Source organism: Mustela nivalis (assembly GCF_964662115.1).
Source record: "Mustela nivalis genome assembly, chromosome: 2".
NCBI lineage: Eukaryota > Metazoa > Chordata > Mammalia > Carnivora > Mustelidae > Mustela > Mustela nivalis.
The window spans coordinates 158,598,239-158,615,728 of record NC_139021.1 but is presented as its reverse complement, the minus strand read 5'-3'; the positions used below and the strand labels follow the sequence as shown (position 1 = coordinate 158,615,728).

The window sequence follows — 17,490 nt, the reverse complement described above, 5'->3', positions numbered from 1 at the left end:
TTTCTTGATTGGATTATTTGTTCTTTGGGTGTTGAGTTTGATAAGTTCTTTGTAGATTTTGGATACTAGCTCTTTATCTGATATGTTATTTGCAAATAGCTTCCCCCATTCTTTGGGTTATCTTTTGGTTGTTTCCTTTGTTGTGCAAAAGCTTTTTACTTTGATGAAGTCCCAGTAGTACATTTTGCCTTTGTTTCCCTTGCTTTTGGAGACCTGACTAGCAAGAATTTGCTGTGGCCAAGGTTGAAGAGATTGCTGCCTGTGTTTTCCCCTAGGATTTTGATGGATTCCTTTCTCACATACAGGTCTTTCATCCATTTTGATTCTGGTGTGGTATAAGGAAATGGTTCCATTTTATTCTTCTGCATGGGGCTGTCCAATTTTCCCAACACCATTTGTTGAAGAGGCTGTATTTTCCACAGGACAGTCTTTCCTGCTTTGTTGAAAATTAGTTGACCATAGAGTTGGGGGTCCATTTCTGGGCTCTCTATTCTGTCCCATTGATCTATGTGTCTGTTTTGTGCCAGTACCATACTGTCTTGATGATGACAGCTTTGTAATAGAGCTTGAAGTCTGGCATTTTGATGCCACCAGCTTTGGGTTTTTTTTTTTTTTTTTTCCAACATTCCTTTGGCTATTTGGGGTCTTTTCTGGTTCCATACAAATTTTAGGATTATTTGTTCCAGCTCTGTGAAGAATGTCAATGGTATTTGATAGGGATTGCATTGAACATGCAGATTGGGTAGCATAGACATTTTAACAATATTTATTCTTCTAATCTGTGATCATGGAATGTTTTTCCATTTCTTTGTGTCTTCCTTGGTTTCTTTCATAAGTATTCTGCAGTTTTTAGAATACAGATCTTTTACCTCTTTGGTTAGGTTTATTCCGAGGTCTCTGATGGTTTTTGGTGCAGTTGTTAATGGGATCGATTCCTTAATTTCTCTTTTTTCTGTCTCACTGGTAGTGTATAGCAATGCAACTGACTTTTGTACATTGAGTTTATATCCTGCCACTTCACCGAACGCCTGTATGAGTTCTAGCAATTTTGGGGTGGAGTCTTTTGGGTTTTCCACATAAAGTATGTCATCTGCAAAGAGTGAGAGTTTGATTTATTCTTTGCCATTTTGAATGCCTTTTATTTCTTTTTGTTGTCTGATTGCTGAGGCTAGGACTTCTAGTACTATGTTGAAAAACAGTGGTAAGAGTGGGCATCCCTGTCGTGTTCCTGACTTCAGGGGAAAAGCTATCAGTTTTTCCCCCTTGAGAATGATACTCACCCTGGGCTTTTTGTCTATCACTTTTATGATACTGAGGTATGTTCCCTCTATACCTACACTGTGGAGAGTTTTAATCAAGAAAGGATACTGTAGGGGCTCCTGGGTGGCTCAGTGGGTTAAGCCTCTGCCTTCGGCTCAGGTCATGATCTCAGGGTCCTGAGATCGGGCCCCGCATCGGGCTCTCTGCTCGGCGGGGAGCCTGCTTCCCCCTCTCTCTCTGCCTATTTGTGATCTCTCTCTCTGTCAAATAAATAAATAAAATCTTTTAAAAAAATCTTATATAAAAAAAAAAAAGAAAGGATACTGTATTTTTGTCAAAGGCTTTTTCTCCATCAATTGAGAGAGTCTCATGGTTCTTGTCCTTTCTTTCATTAATATGATGTACCACATTGATTGATTTGCAAATGTTGAACCATTCTTGCAGCCCAGGAATAAATGTTACTTGCTTGTGGTGAGTAATCCTTTTAATGTACAGTTGGAGCCTACTGGCAGGTATCTTGGTGAGAGTTTTTGGCATCCATATTCATCAGGGATATTCTATAATTCTCCTTTTTGTTGGGCACCTTTGTTTGGTTTCAAGGTAATGCTGGGCTCAGAGAATGATTTGGAAGTTTGCCTTCCCTTTCCATTTTCTGAAACAGCTCCAGAAGAATAGGTATTAGTTCTTTAAATGTTTGGAAGGAAGGGGTGCCTGGGTGGCTCAATTGTTAAGCATCTGCTTTTGGCTTAGGTCATGGTCCCAGGATCCTGGGATCAACCCCCACATTGGGCTCCCTGCTCTTTTTTTTTTTTTTTTTTTTTTTTTTTAGAGAGAGAGCGCGAGCGAGCACAGGCAGACAGAGCGGCAGGCAGAGGCAGAGGAAGAAGCAGCCTTCCTGCCAAGCTAGGAGCCCGATGTGGGACTCAATTCCAGGACACTGGGATCATGACCTGAGCCGAAGGCAGCTGCTTAACCAGCTGAGCCACCCAGGCGTCCCTGGGCTCCCTGTTCTGCAAGAGGCCTGCTTCTCCCTCTCCCACTCCTCCTGCTTGTGTTCTCTCTCTCTTGCTGTGTCTCTCTGTTAAATAAATAAATAAAATCTTGAATGAATGAATGAATGAATGTTTGATAGAATTACCTGGGGAAGCTTTGTGAACCTGGACTCATTTGTTGGGAGATTTTTGATTCTGCTTCAACTGCCTTGCTGGTTATGGGTCTGTTCAGGTTTTCTGTTTTTTCAGTTTCGGTAGTTTATATGTTTCCAGGAAAGCATCGATTTCTTCCATATTGCCTAATTTGTTGGCAGACAATTGCTCCTAATATGTTGTTAGAGCATTTCCTTCATGTTGGTTGTGATCTCTCCTCTTTCAGTCATGATTTTATTAGTTTGGGTTCTCTCTCTCTCTCTCTCCTTTTTTGATACTCTGGATAGGGGTTTATTGGTCTTACTAATTATTTCAGAGAACCAGCTTCTAGATTTATTGATCTGTTCTGCTCTTCTTTTGGTTTCTGTTTCATTGATTTCTGCTATAATCTGTATTATTTAAGCTTTATTTGCTGTCCTTTCTCCAGCTCCTTTAGGTGTATGGTTAGCTTGTGTATTTGAGATTTTTTTTTTTTTTTGAGAAAGGCTTGTATGGCTATATACTCCTTCTTAGAACTGCCTTTGCTATATCTCAAAGGTTTTGAAAGGTTGTGTTTCATTTTCATTTGTTTCCATAAGTTTTTAAAATTCTCCAATTTCCTAGTTAACCCCTTCATTCTTTAGTCAGATGCTCTTCAATCCCAAATGTTTGAATTCCTTCCAATTTGCCGCTTGTGATGGATTTCAAGTTTTAAAGCACTGTGGTCTGAACATATGCAGGGAACAATCCCAGTCTTTAAGTACTGGTTGAGACCTGATTTGTGACCCAGTATGTGAACTATCCTGGAGAATGTTCCATATGTACTCAGGAAGAATGTGTATTCTTTTGCTTTAAGATGGAATGCTCTTATGTGTGAAGTCCATCTGGTCCAGTGGGTCACTCAAAGCCATTGTTTCCTTATTGATCTGTTCAGATGACCTGTCCATTGCTGTGAGTGAAGTGTTGAAGTCCCCTACTGTTACTGTATTATTAGCAGTGTGTTTCTTTAATTTAGTTATTAATTGGTTTATATAATTGGCTGTTCCTAAGTTAGGAGCATAACTATTTATAATTGTTAGATCTTCTTGTTAGATAGACTTTTTAAGTGATAATAATGTCCCTCTTTATCCCTTACTACAGTCTTTGGTTTAAAATCTAATTTAGGTCTGATATGAAAAGTGCTACCAGCTTTCTTTTGCTGTCCATTGGCATAATAAATGGTTCTCTGCCCCCTCACTTTCAATCTGGTTTCCCAAGCACGGGAATGGCTCAGGCACCCCTTCTTTCTGTGACCCCCAGGGATCCTGAGACTACACTGTCTCACCTAGGATTCTGCCCCTCTTGGTTACCCGAGCATCTTTCAGGCAGGGATGTCTCTCACTGGAGCAGATTTCTAAAAGTTCTGATTTGGGGCTCTGGGGCTCTATCACTCCCAGTAGCTGGCTTTTGAAGGCTCTCCCTCCCTTGCTGTTTATCTTCCCATAAATGCCTTCTGATTGACTTTACACCTCCCACCTTTGCAAAAAGTGGTCACCTTTCTATTTGTAGAATTCCAGCAATTCTTTTCTTACATCTCAGGTTGAATTCATAGGTGTTCAGAATGATCTAGCTAAATTCAAGGGACCAGATGAAACAAGGACTGGTACTCTTTGACCATCTTGCTTCTCTCTGCTCCTCTGATTACTAGGATTTTATTACCATATGAGTTTGGGCTGCTGTAACAAAATACTATGGGCTGGGTGGCTTCAACAACAGACATTTCTTTCTCTCTCTCTCTTTTTTTTTAATTTAAATTTTTTAAAGATACTATCTATTTATTTGACAGAGAGAGAGAGAGAGAGAGATCGATCACAAGTAGGCAGTGAGGCAGGCAGAGGGGGAGAGAGGAAGCAGGCCCTCTGCTGAGCAGAGAGCTCGATGCATGGCTTGATCCCTGGGATCAAGCCTGGGATCATGACCTGAGCCAAAGGCAGAGGCTTAACCCACTGAGCCACCCAGGTGCTCCAACAACAGGCATTTCTTTCTCAGGGTTCTAGAGGCCGGGCAGTCTGAGATGGGAGTCTGGCATGGTCAGTTCTGGTGGGGGCTCTCTTCTGGTTTCCAGTTGGCTGCCTTCTTGCTGTGTCCTCCCATGCTGGGGGTAAGGGAAAGGGAGAGAGAGCACATGAACAACACACAACAGCTCTCTAGTCTCTTACAAGGGCCCTCCGGCCAACACAGGGGCTCTACTCTCCAGGCATCACCCAGATCTCATTACCTGCCAGAGGCCCCAGCTCTTGCTGCCATCACATTGAGGTCAGGGTTCCAGTCCAGAGTTTTGAAGGGACACAAACCTCCAGTCCATGACAGTTGCCCATTCCTCCAAATCAGTGGTGCTAATTAAGGGTGCTAATTATTTAGGCAAAAATCGGATAAAATTGTCTCATAGCTTTGCAGTAAACCAAAAGTCTCTAGAGATTGTGGCATAAGAGAAGAATAGGCAGCCCCTTCCTGTTTCCTGCATGAGCATTTCTGCAGACACGTGGGATAGCTCTTCTGTGTGTGAGTGAGGGACCTGAGAGGTGTCAGGTCACAGGAGCTTGGCAGTGTCTCAGCTTGCAGGTTCATGGTACCTAGCAAGCGCTTACCCACTACCTCTAGCGTGGGACCTTGGACAATGTGCTGTGACACGCAGACGTCAAAGAGAGTTTGCTGCTCCGTTTCTGGGGAGAAACAAGCCTCCTTCCTTCCAGGGGTTAAGGAAGAGCTGAAGGAAGCCCTTCAAACCAGTTTTTTGTATCAGTGGAATGTTCTTAATTCTGAGGGTTGTTTCAGAAGATGTCTCTCGGTGAAGGTAACATGCAAGCTTCCATTGGGAGGTAGTCCCAGATTAAAGTTTCCCATCAGGAGGAGCCATATTAAACTTTCTGGGGATTAGAAGTATGAATCAATTGAGCATACTTCCCTATGTTTTGGGTTGGATAAAAATAGTTCCTTTTGTGACACCTGGGTGGCTCAGTGGGTTAAAGGCTCTGCCTTTGGCTCAGGTCATGATCTCAGGGTCCTGAGATCAAGGCCTGCATCGGGCTCTTTGCTCAGTGGGGAGCCTGCTTCCCTCCCTCTCTCTCTGCCTGCCTCTGTGCCTACTTGTGATCTCTCTCTCTCTGTCAAATAAATAAATAAAATCTTTTTTTAAAAAAAGTTCCTTTTATTTTGCATCTTTTTGTTGGGGGAAAGAAGGAAAAAGGCAAATGTCACAGAATCTCCGAACCTCTATTGCTGAGAGGATGCCTCCTACTCTAAATCACGTTTCTTTTTGTTTTCAACAGCCAAGCAGGTTGAATATCTGGTCAACGAAAAGCACATCTACCTGCTGCCAAGTGGTCGGATCAACATGTGTGGCTTAACCACGAAAAATCTAGATTATGTGGCTACCTCCATCCATGAAGCGGTCACCAAAATCCACTGAAGAAGCAGCACCCGAACCAGCAACACCAAAGCGGCCCTCTGTCCCATGTGTTCCCTGCCTGCGCCAGCCTCGCTCTGTGTGTTGTGGATAAGAGACTCCGGAGGACTGGAACCGGCTCTGGTGAGGTGGCCTCTGGTTAAGGCGGCCCCGCATAGGGCAACATCCCTTGTCAAGGAACGGGGACCTGGGATCAGAGCCTCTTGGGAGGCCAGAGCAAATCAGGTTTTTATTTAAGAAGAATAAAAAGGTACTTTGATCATGAGAGGTAGTTATCTTGCTCCCTCACTAGAAGCCAGAATGTTATCTCTGTCGCTCCTGTGCTTCTGTGTATTGCTTGACTCTGCACAAAATCCTGCCCCAAAGATCAAGTTGTCTGAAGAGCCAACTGTGATTGCGAGTGTTGGCTGCGTCATTAAAACTTGTCATCTCCACCCAGAGTGTCTGTCTCCTGCTCTTCCTCTGTGGCTGTGTTGTCCCTAGCCTTAAGCTTTAGCTCTCTGGGGCGAGCAATGCAAGAGGTAGCTTTACATCTCTCTCTCTCTCTCTCTCTCACACACACACACACACACACACACACACACACACAGAAACAGAAGTTTTACACAACAGTATTTACCCTTGCTGTGAGCAGTGTGTCCTAGTTTCTGTCCTATTGGGTTCTGTTTCACTGAAGAAATGAAAGTTGAATTGAGACCCGTGGAATTGATTTTGTGATCCACTCATGGGTTGCAAGCCATAGTCTAAAGAGAATGCTCTAGAGGAATTTGCTAATTGCTTAAGAAAAAACTAGGAGGTGACAGTACCTTCAAGGGGGCAAAAGAAGTCTGAGACTGTAAAGCGGGTGTAGCCCTCCCCAGCGCAGACCTACCCCACAAAGTCTTGGTTCTTAGTATTTCATTTCTCTTGTTAGGGAGAATTTAATTTTTTCACATGGAGGAAGACTTTTTTTTTTTTTTTTTTAAGATTTTATTTATTTGTCAGAGAGAGAGCGCGAGCGAAAGTGAGCACAGGCAGACAGAGTGGAAGGCAGAGTCAGAGGGAGAAGCAGGCTCCCTGCGGAGCAAGGAGCCCGATGTGGGACTCGATCCCAGGACGCCGGGATCATGACCTGAGCCGAAGGCAGCTGCTTAACCAACTGAGCCACCCAGGCGTCCCTGGAGGAAGACTTTGATGAAAAAAAAAATGGTTAAAAGCACTTCTTTAAACCAAAATGTCCTACCAAAGTGCTAAAATACTTTTTTTGTGTTAAAAAAAAAAAAAAGAAAGCCCCAATCAAGGATAATTGGGTCCTCCTTCTATCCAGACACATAGGCTGGTGTTCCCCCTTAGTGTTCTAGTCCCCTCCGTGCTCACGTGAAAAAAGCGTTTTGTGTTGGGTCTGCAGAGAGATGGGCTTCGGGAGTTGTCCGGATTTCTTCACCACGGTCGGTGTTCATGGGGCCTCTCATACAGGTGTGCGCCGCGCACTCCGGGAGGCAAGACTGTTCCTTCTGTGATTCGTCTCCTCAGACGGAGGGGTGCTCCCACCACCAGACTCTGCTACTTGCCGTGTAACCTTAATCACGTAGAGCCTGTTTCAGAAACTAAACTTTGCAGGGTGGTTTTGAGACAGAAACAAGCAAATGTGTACCTAGCACAGTACTCAGGCACAGAAAGCCCTCACCAAAACAACTGCTGCTGGGTAGCAAACTCGGGAGGCTCCTGGGAGGAATCAGTAGTTGTCCATAGGCCACCCATTGACCTTGACCTTGGTAGGGGTCTGAGAAACCCCTGATAGGTATCAAATTTCAGCCTGCCTTCCACAAAGATACTACTAGACGCCCAAACACACCTCACCTGCCTGGTTCTCGCCTCCCACTGGTATTGGTTGGCTTAACATTGACCCATATGCCTGACCCACACCCTGTGTCTTTTCCAGCCTTTGGCTGGAAATCAAAGGAGTTGTGGCACTTTGGTTCCTCTCCAGTGGGTCTGGGGAAGCGAGGCAGCGTGCCCAGCACATTGCTTCAGGGGCTGGCCCCCGAGACCTTGAACTTGGAAGGTGCCCAGTCCAGTTCCTTTCCCATCACGTGGATTCAACAAATGCCAGCCCTTCTCGTTACTTTTTGTCCTCATTCACACTCTGGCTGCTCATTTGAGTTTTTCTGTTTTAGTGCTGGCATTTGCTGCAGTAAAACGTTACCCATCTGGGGCCCAGAGTAGAACGCAAGGACTTTCCTGTAACTTGAGCCACAGCTTCACACCTGTCCTTGAGAACTGCACCTCCTCAGCAGGTGGGCCGCAGCTGAGATATTATCCCTGTGCTCCACTGGACCTTCATCAAATGTGAAACCACATCAGAACTGAGCTCTTCCAAGGGCGAGAAAAACATTCCAGGAAAAGCATTTTCATTTTATTTAAAAATTTACAATTTATTAAGCCTTCATAAATGCTTTATTTTAAAATCCTCTTTTTTTTTTTAAACTTTTTTTTAACCTGAAGAAAATCTTGAATGGAGCAGGGAATGGCGGGGAGGAGTGGTGACAGGCTCCTTTGGGAATTTGCAAAGGATGGATGTAATGCAGCAGCAGTGGCCTGAGCCCTGTGGCCTGAGGGGTCATGAAGATTAGCCAGTCAGGCCCTGTCCGGCCAGTGGCCAGCCGGGCCAGAAGACTGCATGATGACAGTTCTTGTTGGAAACTCACTGTTGGCCAGTTTGGGTCTCAGGTGCCCAGCATGGAGGGGCTGACGCTTGGCCTATTCCTATTAGGTAGGAGCAGGTGTTGGGGATGGGTGGCAGCTATGGGGTTCTCTAGGGGTCATGCACTGCTGAATCTCAGGGAGAGTCGGGCACGGGGAGAGAAGTCAATCATCCATTGCAGGAAAGGGCATCTCCAGCTGGAAAGTCCTTCCACGTGCTGTGGCCCTCCCATCTGCAGCACCTGCTCTGGTTGGTGGGGAAGAGGGGACAAAATTACATGGGGGCATGGTGACGGTACCCTGGGGTGTGCCAAGGCTTTCCAAAGACCTTCACTTCTTGGCAGGTGCTAACTTTCCCCATTGGTTCGATAAACACTGGAGAAGACCGCTTGTCTCTCAAAGTCTGTCTCGGACTGGCCCCTATTCACTTCACTCTGCATTGCAGAAACTTCGGCCTGAAAGTTTCACTAGTTAAAATAGTGGTTTTTAACCCTTTGTGGGTCTCAGACCTTTGAGAATCTCCTGACAGCTTTAGCCCTCTGGACAAAACAGGTAAGAACACATACACTAAACTCTGACAGTTAAATTAGACTTCAGACCCTCTGAAGTCCAATAATGGACCCACCTGGGGTGACCCCCAAATTAAGAACCCCTGAGTTAAAGGTGCCTTTGGGTTAGCATTTTCTTTTGAGATGCAAATAACCCAGAGGAATTATCAGTCTTCCCCCCCCCCCCCCCCCCCCCGCACCCTTGTGATTACTGATTGAATGGGTATGGGGGTGTGACATTAAAGGTTTTGGGGGAAGGCAAGGTAAGCCTGGTAAAGATTTGAGAATGGTTTGGAGATTGAGCAGGCAGAATGGGATCACTGGATCCCTGATAGAGGGAACTCAAGAGATGGGAGACAGGTGTCCCAAAGACAACCTTCACTTACTCCCACATAACTCCTGAAGGTTTGTCGGAGGTGTGGTTAGTGAGCTGAATTTTAGTACTGAAGTAGGTATGGCGTCATTCTGCCATCTGGTGGTCATACTTGGAATTGCATCTGCTCTGACATCCGGGTGAAAAAAGAGATCTACTAAGTTCTTAGAATAAAGTACCCTTAGCTGACCTGCTGGGGTGGAGGAGTAAGGGGTGGGGTGGAGTGGAGGGAGCGGATGAAACAGAATAGCAATTCTCCAGTGTTCCCATGTAATGCACACTGAAGTCCCATGAGAGTTTGCATCCTTCTTGGCTGACCTGGGCACTCTTTGGTTTGTCATGGCTAAACTTGCTTCAACAGCTTAGAATTTTTGTACGTAAGTTTCTGTTTGTTTGTTTGCTTTGATTTCAACTTAAAACCTGAAGTTCCATCTCTGGCTCCCAGTCCGGTCTCTGTTCTCTGCTCCTCCTCTAACAGAGCAGATTTACGACTGGATGGAGAACTGCTAATTGGGAGCCAAAAAGATAACGTCCCTGGGAAAAAACAGTGACTTGAGGTTCCATCTCGCGGTCTTTCCATTCCAGCCGAGACACACTTCCCTGGCTGCTAGAACCCTTATCTAACAGGAAACTGGTCACCGACAGTTTTCTGTTCTGTACCATCCCATGCCAACATAGCCGGGTCCCACTGCATTAAAGTCCTGGAGGAAATCTTGGGGCATCTCCTGCACTGACGTTCACACCTGCTTCTCCACTGTCTCCGTGCCCGTCCACCGGTGGCACCTTCTGAGCTGAGCGAAGCATGAAATATGGCATCAGGGGATCCCAAAGAACAAAAAAGGAGTCAGGGGTCCCAGAGTGGCATTGTCAGCTTGGGGTCATTTCTCCTCCAGTCCCGGACTGTACTGTGGAAAAGACCATTTCTAGCATGTTCCACCGGAGGCATCTCCATCCGTCATGGCCACAGCAAGGTTCTGAGTCAAAGTGGAGGCAACAAGGGGGAATCTGCCAAGCTGACAGCGAGGGGTGAGGAGGTGGTAAGGAAAGCAGAATGCTCTGTCACCTGTGGGAGGCCTCGGGAGACGCAGAAGATGGGAGGGTGGGTTCTCCCTCAATGCTGAATCTCACATTCCCAGCAAACACTCGGCACCGTCATGTGATCAGAGGCATTAAATTGGAGTTCTCCTCAGAGGCTCTCTCTCCATCGGGTGACCTCTTCCGTTTTCGACCACCTGGAAAACAATTTGTAAGGGTCACCTTCTGGCCGGGAAGAGGCAGAAATGCAGACAAAGCCCTTGACAGTTTGGCAGGAAGTAATCTGCATGGAATCCCGATGCAGGTATCAGCATAGGTACATCTGGAAGAATTAAGGCAACACTTTTCTACCTAGATAACACCTCCAAAAAGCCAGGCTAGTATCAGTGGAATGGAGATTCTCCCCCAGAGGTTTGAGTGAAGCCCACGTAATGCCTCAGGATCATCTCTCCATCCCCTGAAGGCCTTGGCCCAAATCACAGTCAGACACCTGAGAGAGGATTGGTCTTCCAGCCTGTGATGTTCCAGGAGCCAGGGTTTTAGTGGGTGTAGCTGGGAGCCATGCCCACGCATCTACATTCTGTAGCTTGGAAACAACCCTCTTGCAATGGGGCAGGTGGGATAATCCCATAATTGTCCTCAAGGGTGGAGGAGAAGTCTGTCCCCAGCTCTGTTGTTTTTAGGAAGGAGTATTTTTTACCTTGTTCTATCTGCTATCGACTTCCTTCCATGAAGGATATTGCTTTCCTTGCTACTAAGCCTCCTGGACACAAATTCTTTCTTTAAAGGATCAGACAGTAAATCTTAGAGGTTCTGCAGGCCACCTAGCCCCTGCTGCAACCGCTCAATGACGCCATTATGACCATAGATAACAAATGGGTCTAGCATCCAATAAGTCTTGATTTATAGGACTCTCTGATTCACAGGCAGGAGAGGGAGGTCAGGATTTGGCCATGACCATGGCTTGCAGACCCCAGTCCTAGATGACCACCAGCTAAATGGGACACATCCCCAAACTCTCAAGGGCACAGTACTGGTCCAAGCCCAGTTATGGATTTTCATGGGTGTACTCATCAGGTTCCTGCAAGGAGTCAACGGTTCCTCCTCCAGGAGTGATGTCCTAACATGCTTTTTCTAGTGACCAGGTGGTGGGAGTCCTTCATCCGGGCAAAGAGCTACTCACTCAAGGTTCTCAGCAGCTTCTTGCCCACGGTCTCCTCATAGTCACTACTGCAGGGGCTTGTCTCTGTGTCCAGGTTGATATTACAGCATTCACTGTCTGACGCTGAGAGAAAGGGGAGAAGAAAGAACTCAGGTCTTGCCAACACCCAGGGAGCTAGGAAGGGTGACTCTGGCTAATGCTTCTTAGCAGGTAGCAGTTCAAAACCAGAGGCAAGGCCGTGGTGGCTGTGACATCCCTGTGGAGGGATGCCCAGGGAGCCGTGGGCTTTTGTCAGCCAGCAAGGGGTACTTCAGGGCCACAAAAGGAACAAAGATTTCAGGAGTGAGAATCCAACTATCCAAACGTTCTTTGGCAGGAGAGGGGAGACGAGGACAAGATGTTCTCTGTTCAGTATCTTTGCCAGACCCAAAGCATATTTGAGGACTCTGGAGGTGGGGTATCACCTTCTAATACTTGCTCAGACTCGGGAGATCATGGGACTCAATAATAATTAAGCACATGTCTCTAACACCTCCCACCGAACCCAGTGGGGGTTCAGGGGCACAGAATCTCAAAGCTAGGAAGAGGCCCAGGCCCTTAATGCCCATGAGGTAAGGACCTGACCTGGGAGGCAGAGTGGGGTGGTGGACACTTCTGGGGGTGCTTGCTTCAATGCAGTGTTATAGACCAGACAAGTCCCTTCTCTAGGCCTCAGGGTCCTCACACGAGGTCCCTGTATCACACAAGGCGATGGACTAGACGAACTCCAAAGACTATCTTCTCCATTCTTTTGTCTTTGATACAATTTCTTGCTACATGCTTTAGCCACTAAGTTCAGTGTGCAAGGGAGAAAAAGAACATCCGTTCTGTATTCAGGTCTTGGAATGGTGACTCTGTATGTCCCAGATACTCTGAATTAGCCACAAGTTCAAATATATTGGCTTACTGACCACAAAAATGAAGAGCACTTGTTGGATCATTGCCCTGGACTTGAGGGGTCTCAGACTATGGACTGGAGCAGGTCTAGGAGGCCAGGTGGGGTAACTGCTGCCCTGCGAGGACGGGTTGGGGGGAGCACAGGCGGGCTGCAGGCTTGGAGAAGTAGATCTCAGCAAGGCAGGTACAAGAGGGTGTTAGGACTGGTGGGTCGCTGGGAGCTCGGAGCAACACCACCGCCAAGATGGAAGTGTTCAAAGTCTCAGAGGGAGGGGATAGGATCTCAGCGCTCAGGACAAGTCCTACAGATCACCTCCGGCCCAAAGCAAGGGAAGAGCCCTGTCAGTAGGAGGAACAGCTGACTTCAGTCTCCTCGTGTGTAAGGCAGGTCTAATGAGAACTTCCTACTATGCCCAGAGCCTGGTACCAAGCACTGTGAGATGCCCTCTGTATTTGCTATCTCATTTATGCCCAAAGCTACTTGATGATCTGGCCACCGTGATTTATATCCCTTAACATAAGGAAGAAACTTACCTATTAAGATCAGATCTTCCTGGGAGAATGGAGGGAGGGGCCTGAGCAGGGGCTGGAGCTCGGGGCGTGTGTGTGTGTGTGTGTGTGTGTGTGTGTGTGTGTTTCCCTTCCCCCGCTCCCTGTGAGAGGAGGTGGGAAATATCACATGGGGGCTGGTGTCCCTCGCCCGGCTCTCCCCGGGGCTATCCCAGAACCCGACAGGACCCTGATTTCCCTCCCTGACCTGCTGTCGTAGGAATGGCTGCAGAAGACAGTGAGAGCTGCTGTGTGCTCTGCTCCTCGAGGTCTGTCATTTCCTCCTGGGTGAAGGCCATCTCCTCCATCCTCAGGTACACAACCTCTCCGGGGCTTCTCAGCCCATCTGAGCGGCTGCCTGGGGAGGACAGCAAGTGTGTGACCAGTCTGCTTCAGAGAAGACCCGAGACTCCAGCTGGCCTCGGATGGCAGCTCTGGGCAGGGGTGAGGGAGGAAGGGGGGATGCTGCGCTCAGCCCGGGCCAGCCCACCCACCTGACTTACACGATAGGCTGTTCCTGTTGCTCAGGAGGGTGATGGCAGGGTCATCCTTGGGGGTCTGGGGCGTACCCCGGGTCGTAGGGGCTTTGGTGGAGTCTCCGTCAGTGAAGGCCTCCATGTCAGGGGACTGGGGTGAGCTGTCCATGTGGCAGGCAGTGAGTGCATTCTGGTACTGCTGCCGTGTGATCTGGAGGAAAGAAGCAGAGTGGGAGGAAGCTCAAGAGGACGGGGCAGAGTCCTCTCTGGATGCGGTCAGCTTCTCCCAGCTCGGAAGCAGCTTTCCTAGGGTGCGTTGGAACCCCTGGCCTCTGTGGTCTAGTATCCATGAACTGGGTCCTTTCTCAAGCCATACCAGCCTAGAAGTGTCCCCGCTCTCTTTTTTATTGGCTCTGGGCTCCTCAGTGCACCTGGAAGAACTAAACCTTCTTCTCCTGAGACTCGGGAGAGGATGGAGGGTACCCTCAATTAGCAGGGGAGCTGCCCACAGACAAATTTTAAATGCATACAATTGCCAAGGGCCCCCATCCTGAGGATCAGTTGGGGACTATGGGAAGGACATTCTGTCGCTCTGGGTCTTCCCGTCAGGAAGCTGGAGGCTGAGGCCCCAGAGCACACAGGCATTTCTGATTTGGACTTGGGCCATGGCCGGATGTGGGCTCCTGTTCCTGTGTGGGAAAAGTGCACAGCAGAGGTCTCTCAGTTGCCTCCTCAGATCACAGGAATCTTACTTGTGATGTTCCTGATGTATCGAGCCTCACCTACAAGTAGAAGCATCTAGACAGTCAGGCTTAGCCAGAGCAGAAGGGAGCTTCCAGAACTCCAGGCAGGAAAAGTATGGATCAAATGTCTTTTCTGGAATACGGAAAGGTTTATCGGTCATTCCTGTTCTCTGGGTGTATGTCTGCCTGATATCCTGGTTTCTGGTTAAAAAAAAGGGGGGGGCTGCTTTCTGCACCACCCAATATGGAAACGTGATGCCATTATTCAGTGAAAGGTCCCGGGTGAAAAGTGAAAATGGCCTATAGCGGTACATCCTTCCCATGTACCACAGCCCCTTCAGTGTTTTCCTTCTGTCTTCGCTGCATTTAGCTAGACAACTGGCAAAACTACAAACTGTTCATAGTCCTCCTCTTTCCTTTAGGGGGCAGGATTGGGATTACATGTGGGAACAGGAAGGGTGTGCAGCTGGAAACAGGGGAGGGAATGGTTAAGATTTCCACTTGGAACAGAGGTTGCTAGAAGCTGGCTTGGTATCTGGCAAGAGCTCTTCCGACATCGGCCCCTCGCCAACTGCTTACTCCTCAGCACCTGCTACCAGGTCCCCGTTTCCCCACTGGCTGGAATGCGCCCCATGTCTGGCCACCCTGGGGTCTGTGGGAGATGGTCGAACCCAAGGCCAAGAGTCAAGCCTAGACTGCTCTGTCCTCACATGCTCTGGGTTGACTCTTCCTCACCTGGGGCTCATCTCACTTCTGCCTTCCTCACACACCGGCTTTCCTCGTTTCTTTGCTGCACGGGCAGGTGCTCTGATCATTTTTATTGAATAGGTGAGTTAATTTGTCCTGCTTTATCATCCTCTGATGTTCTTCCTATACTTTCTAGATCTTATGGTCTTCCAGTTCCTCCAGGATGTTTTAAAATTTAGTGCCCATCCCGAATGTTTGACAACCATCTTCACCAAAATACCTCCACGACCGTTTAGGCAATGAGCGTTTCCTCTTCATAAAGAGAAATGTTCTATTTTCCCTCAAGTTGGGAACGCACTACTCTGTTGGACATTATCCATCTTTCCTTCTCTAACAGACTTCGGGATATCTTGCATGCAGATCAAGCAAATTCCAAGCACAACTAATCAAACTGCAAAACACCTATTAAGAATGTGTGTCTTTCTGCGATTCTTATAGGACACACACATGCAGAGATCTAAGCTTCTAGCCATACTATTGTCCATTAGAGGGGACAGAGTTCTCTTGATGGTTTAAAACCATGACTCTCAAACTTCAGCATCAAGATCACCTGGAGGGCTTGTTAAGGCAAGATTGCTGGGCCCCACTGCTCACGTTTCTAATGCACTTAGTCTGGGGCGGTGCCCCGGGTGGGCACTTCGAACAAGTTCCCAGGTGATGCTGACGTGGCTGCTTTAGAGACCACACTCTGAGAACCAATGACTTAAGACCTGGTTAAAAACAGACACAGTCCTTCTCAGGTTTTTGCTTTTCTCCATTTAAAGGAGTCAAATGGATAAAGTGGCAAAGCGTTAACGGGCATTGATATTTTTCAGGTCAAAAGGATATGTTCTGTGTATTAAGGCATGTAACAACTGGGGTCTCCATTTAGCATCTAAAGTCTTCAGTAGATTCAATGGGATTGCCGACTTTTGCAGGCCTCTCTGTTGGGAAGTGAGAAGAGAAGTCAGGCTCTGAAATTTCCCCAGGAGATGTCAACTCTGAGCCTACCCTCAGTCTTAAACCTTATCTTGAGTCAATCATACAGACCATCAGGCATGTGTTAGAGATTTCACCACCAACGGCCTGTCATGCAGCCCATGCTGATGGTTCAGGGACTTGCAGTGCTGCAGAGAAAGGATCAAAGTGACATGCTAATTATTCATGCCTCCTGGGACAGTGCTTCTCAACCTTGGCAGCACATTAGAACCACTTGGGAAGCTTTAAAATATCCTGAAACTCTGGCAACACCCTTAAGCAATTATATCCAAATCTCTGAGAGTGGGACGCAGACATCAGGATCACTTCAAGCTCCCCAGGTGATCCCAGTGTGCACCATGGGTGAGAATCACAGCTCTGGACTCTTGGAAATGCTCCCTGTAATCAATTATTATCTTGGCTCCCCTTGATAATTGCCTTCACTGATGTTCAACTTTCCTACTGGACCCCCAGCTTGCACAGAGGCCTGAAATAAGAAACCTCCATATGAAGAACAGAAACTCTGGCAAAACTACAGATGAAGCCAATATGTATTACTTTCTGATGCCTTCCATAGTTCTACAGAAATCTGTCGAATAAGCCCTTCAAGAAATTACTGCCAGGAAAAAGCTCCTTTCTATTAAAAAAAAAACAACACAAAACAACCCTCCTTTCTATAGATAAATGATGTACTTCCTTACATCACACGAGAATCCAAATATTCCACTAGGTTTGCCCTCTTTGCTTTTATGACGAGGAAGCTCACAGATAAACTTATTATTTACTGAGAGTAACAAATTCACACCTGCTAGTTTTTTCATCAAATTGCTTTGTAATTTTTTCTCATTTTCTTATTTAAAGCATCACTAGGTTAATTTTTTGGGGGGGAATCATATACATTGCTGGAAGTTCTATAAATATCCTACAGAATAGGACTGATACTAGGTGTTCAGATGTTGGTGGAAACCCAAGCGCTATGTTACCCATAAGAGCTTACTTTTGCAGGGAGAGGTCGGGATATGAGGACGGAACCTTCCATCCATAGAGTGTATTATGGCCTTCAGAGCACTGGGATTCGTGTTATCTCCTTTGCTGTCATAGTGTGTGAGAGCGCTTGTGATCCTCAGTGTGCACATCAGAAAATGAGGTCCCGAAATGTCGAGGGATTGTCTAAAGTTGGACAGTTAGCAAGCTTTCAGAATCCCAGCCAGTGCACTGTCTCCTAGGCTGTGCACTGTGCTGGTCACTCTTTGGAGCCAAGGAGATGGAAGGGGAAGTGAGACGGGGGAATTCCAGAGGGGGAAACCCCGGAATCTCATAATGGTACCCCTGCAACCTAGATACCGGGATTTAAAGGACTTTGTTCTTGCTCCCCAGGGACAACCATCTGGGCTCTGGACACTGTGTGGCTGTCCCTGGCTGCACAAGGCTTCTTTCACAGTCCTTTTGGGCA

The 17,490-nt window shown here is 47.2% G+C and overlaps 2 protein-coding genes across 3 annotated transcripts in view; one reads left to right on the top strand and one right to left on the bottom strand.

The window, feature by feature from the left end:
* GOT1 (glutamic-oxaloacetic transaminase 1) overlaps positions 1-6,263 on the top strand; it is a 30,675-nt gene extending 24,412 nt beyond the window's left edge. Inside the window, exon 9 of the mRNA XM_082719954.1 lies at positions 5,693-6,263. Within this exon, the coding sequence (XP_082576080.1) occupies positions 5,693-5,832 (140 nt within the window). The 3' untranslated portion in view covers positions 5,833-6,263. The remainder of the gene's footprint in view (positions 1-5,692) is intronic.
* A 1,959-nt stretch (positions 6,264-8,222) lies between these two features.
* Positions 8,223-17,490, bottom strand: part of CNNM1 (cyclin and CBS domain divalent metal cation transport mediator 1) — a 60,531-nt gene continuing 51,263 nt past the window's right edge. For both annotated transcript variants that reach the window (XM_082722247.1, XM_082722248.1), the window contains 4 exons: positions 13,618-13,801; positions 13,323-13,472; positions 11,651-11,752; positions 8,223-10,664 (listed from right to left, as the gene is read on the bottom strand). In XM_082722247.1, coding sequence (XP_082578373.1) covers positions 10,585-10,664; positions 11,651-11,752; positions 13,323-13,472; positions 13,618-13,801 — 516 coding nt within the window. In that variant the 3' untranslated portion in view covers positions 8,223-10,584. The remainder of the gene's footprint in view (positions 10,665-11,650; positions 11,753-13,322; positions 13,473-13,617; positions 13,802-17,490) is intronic.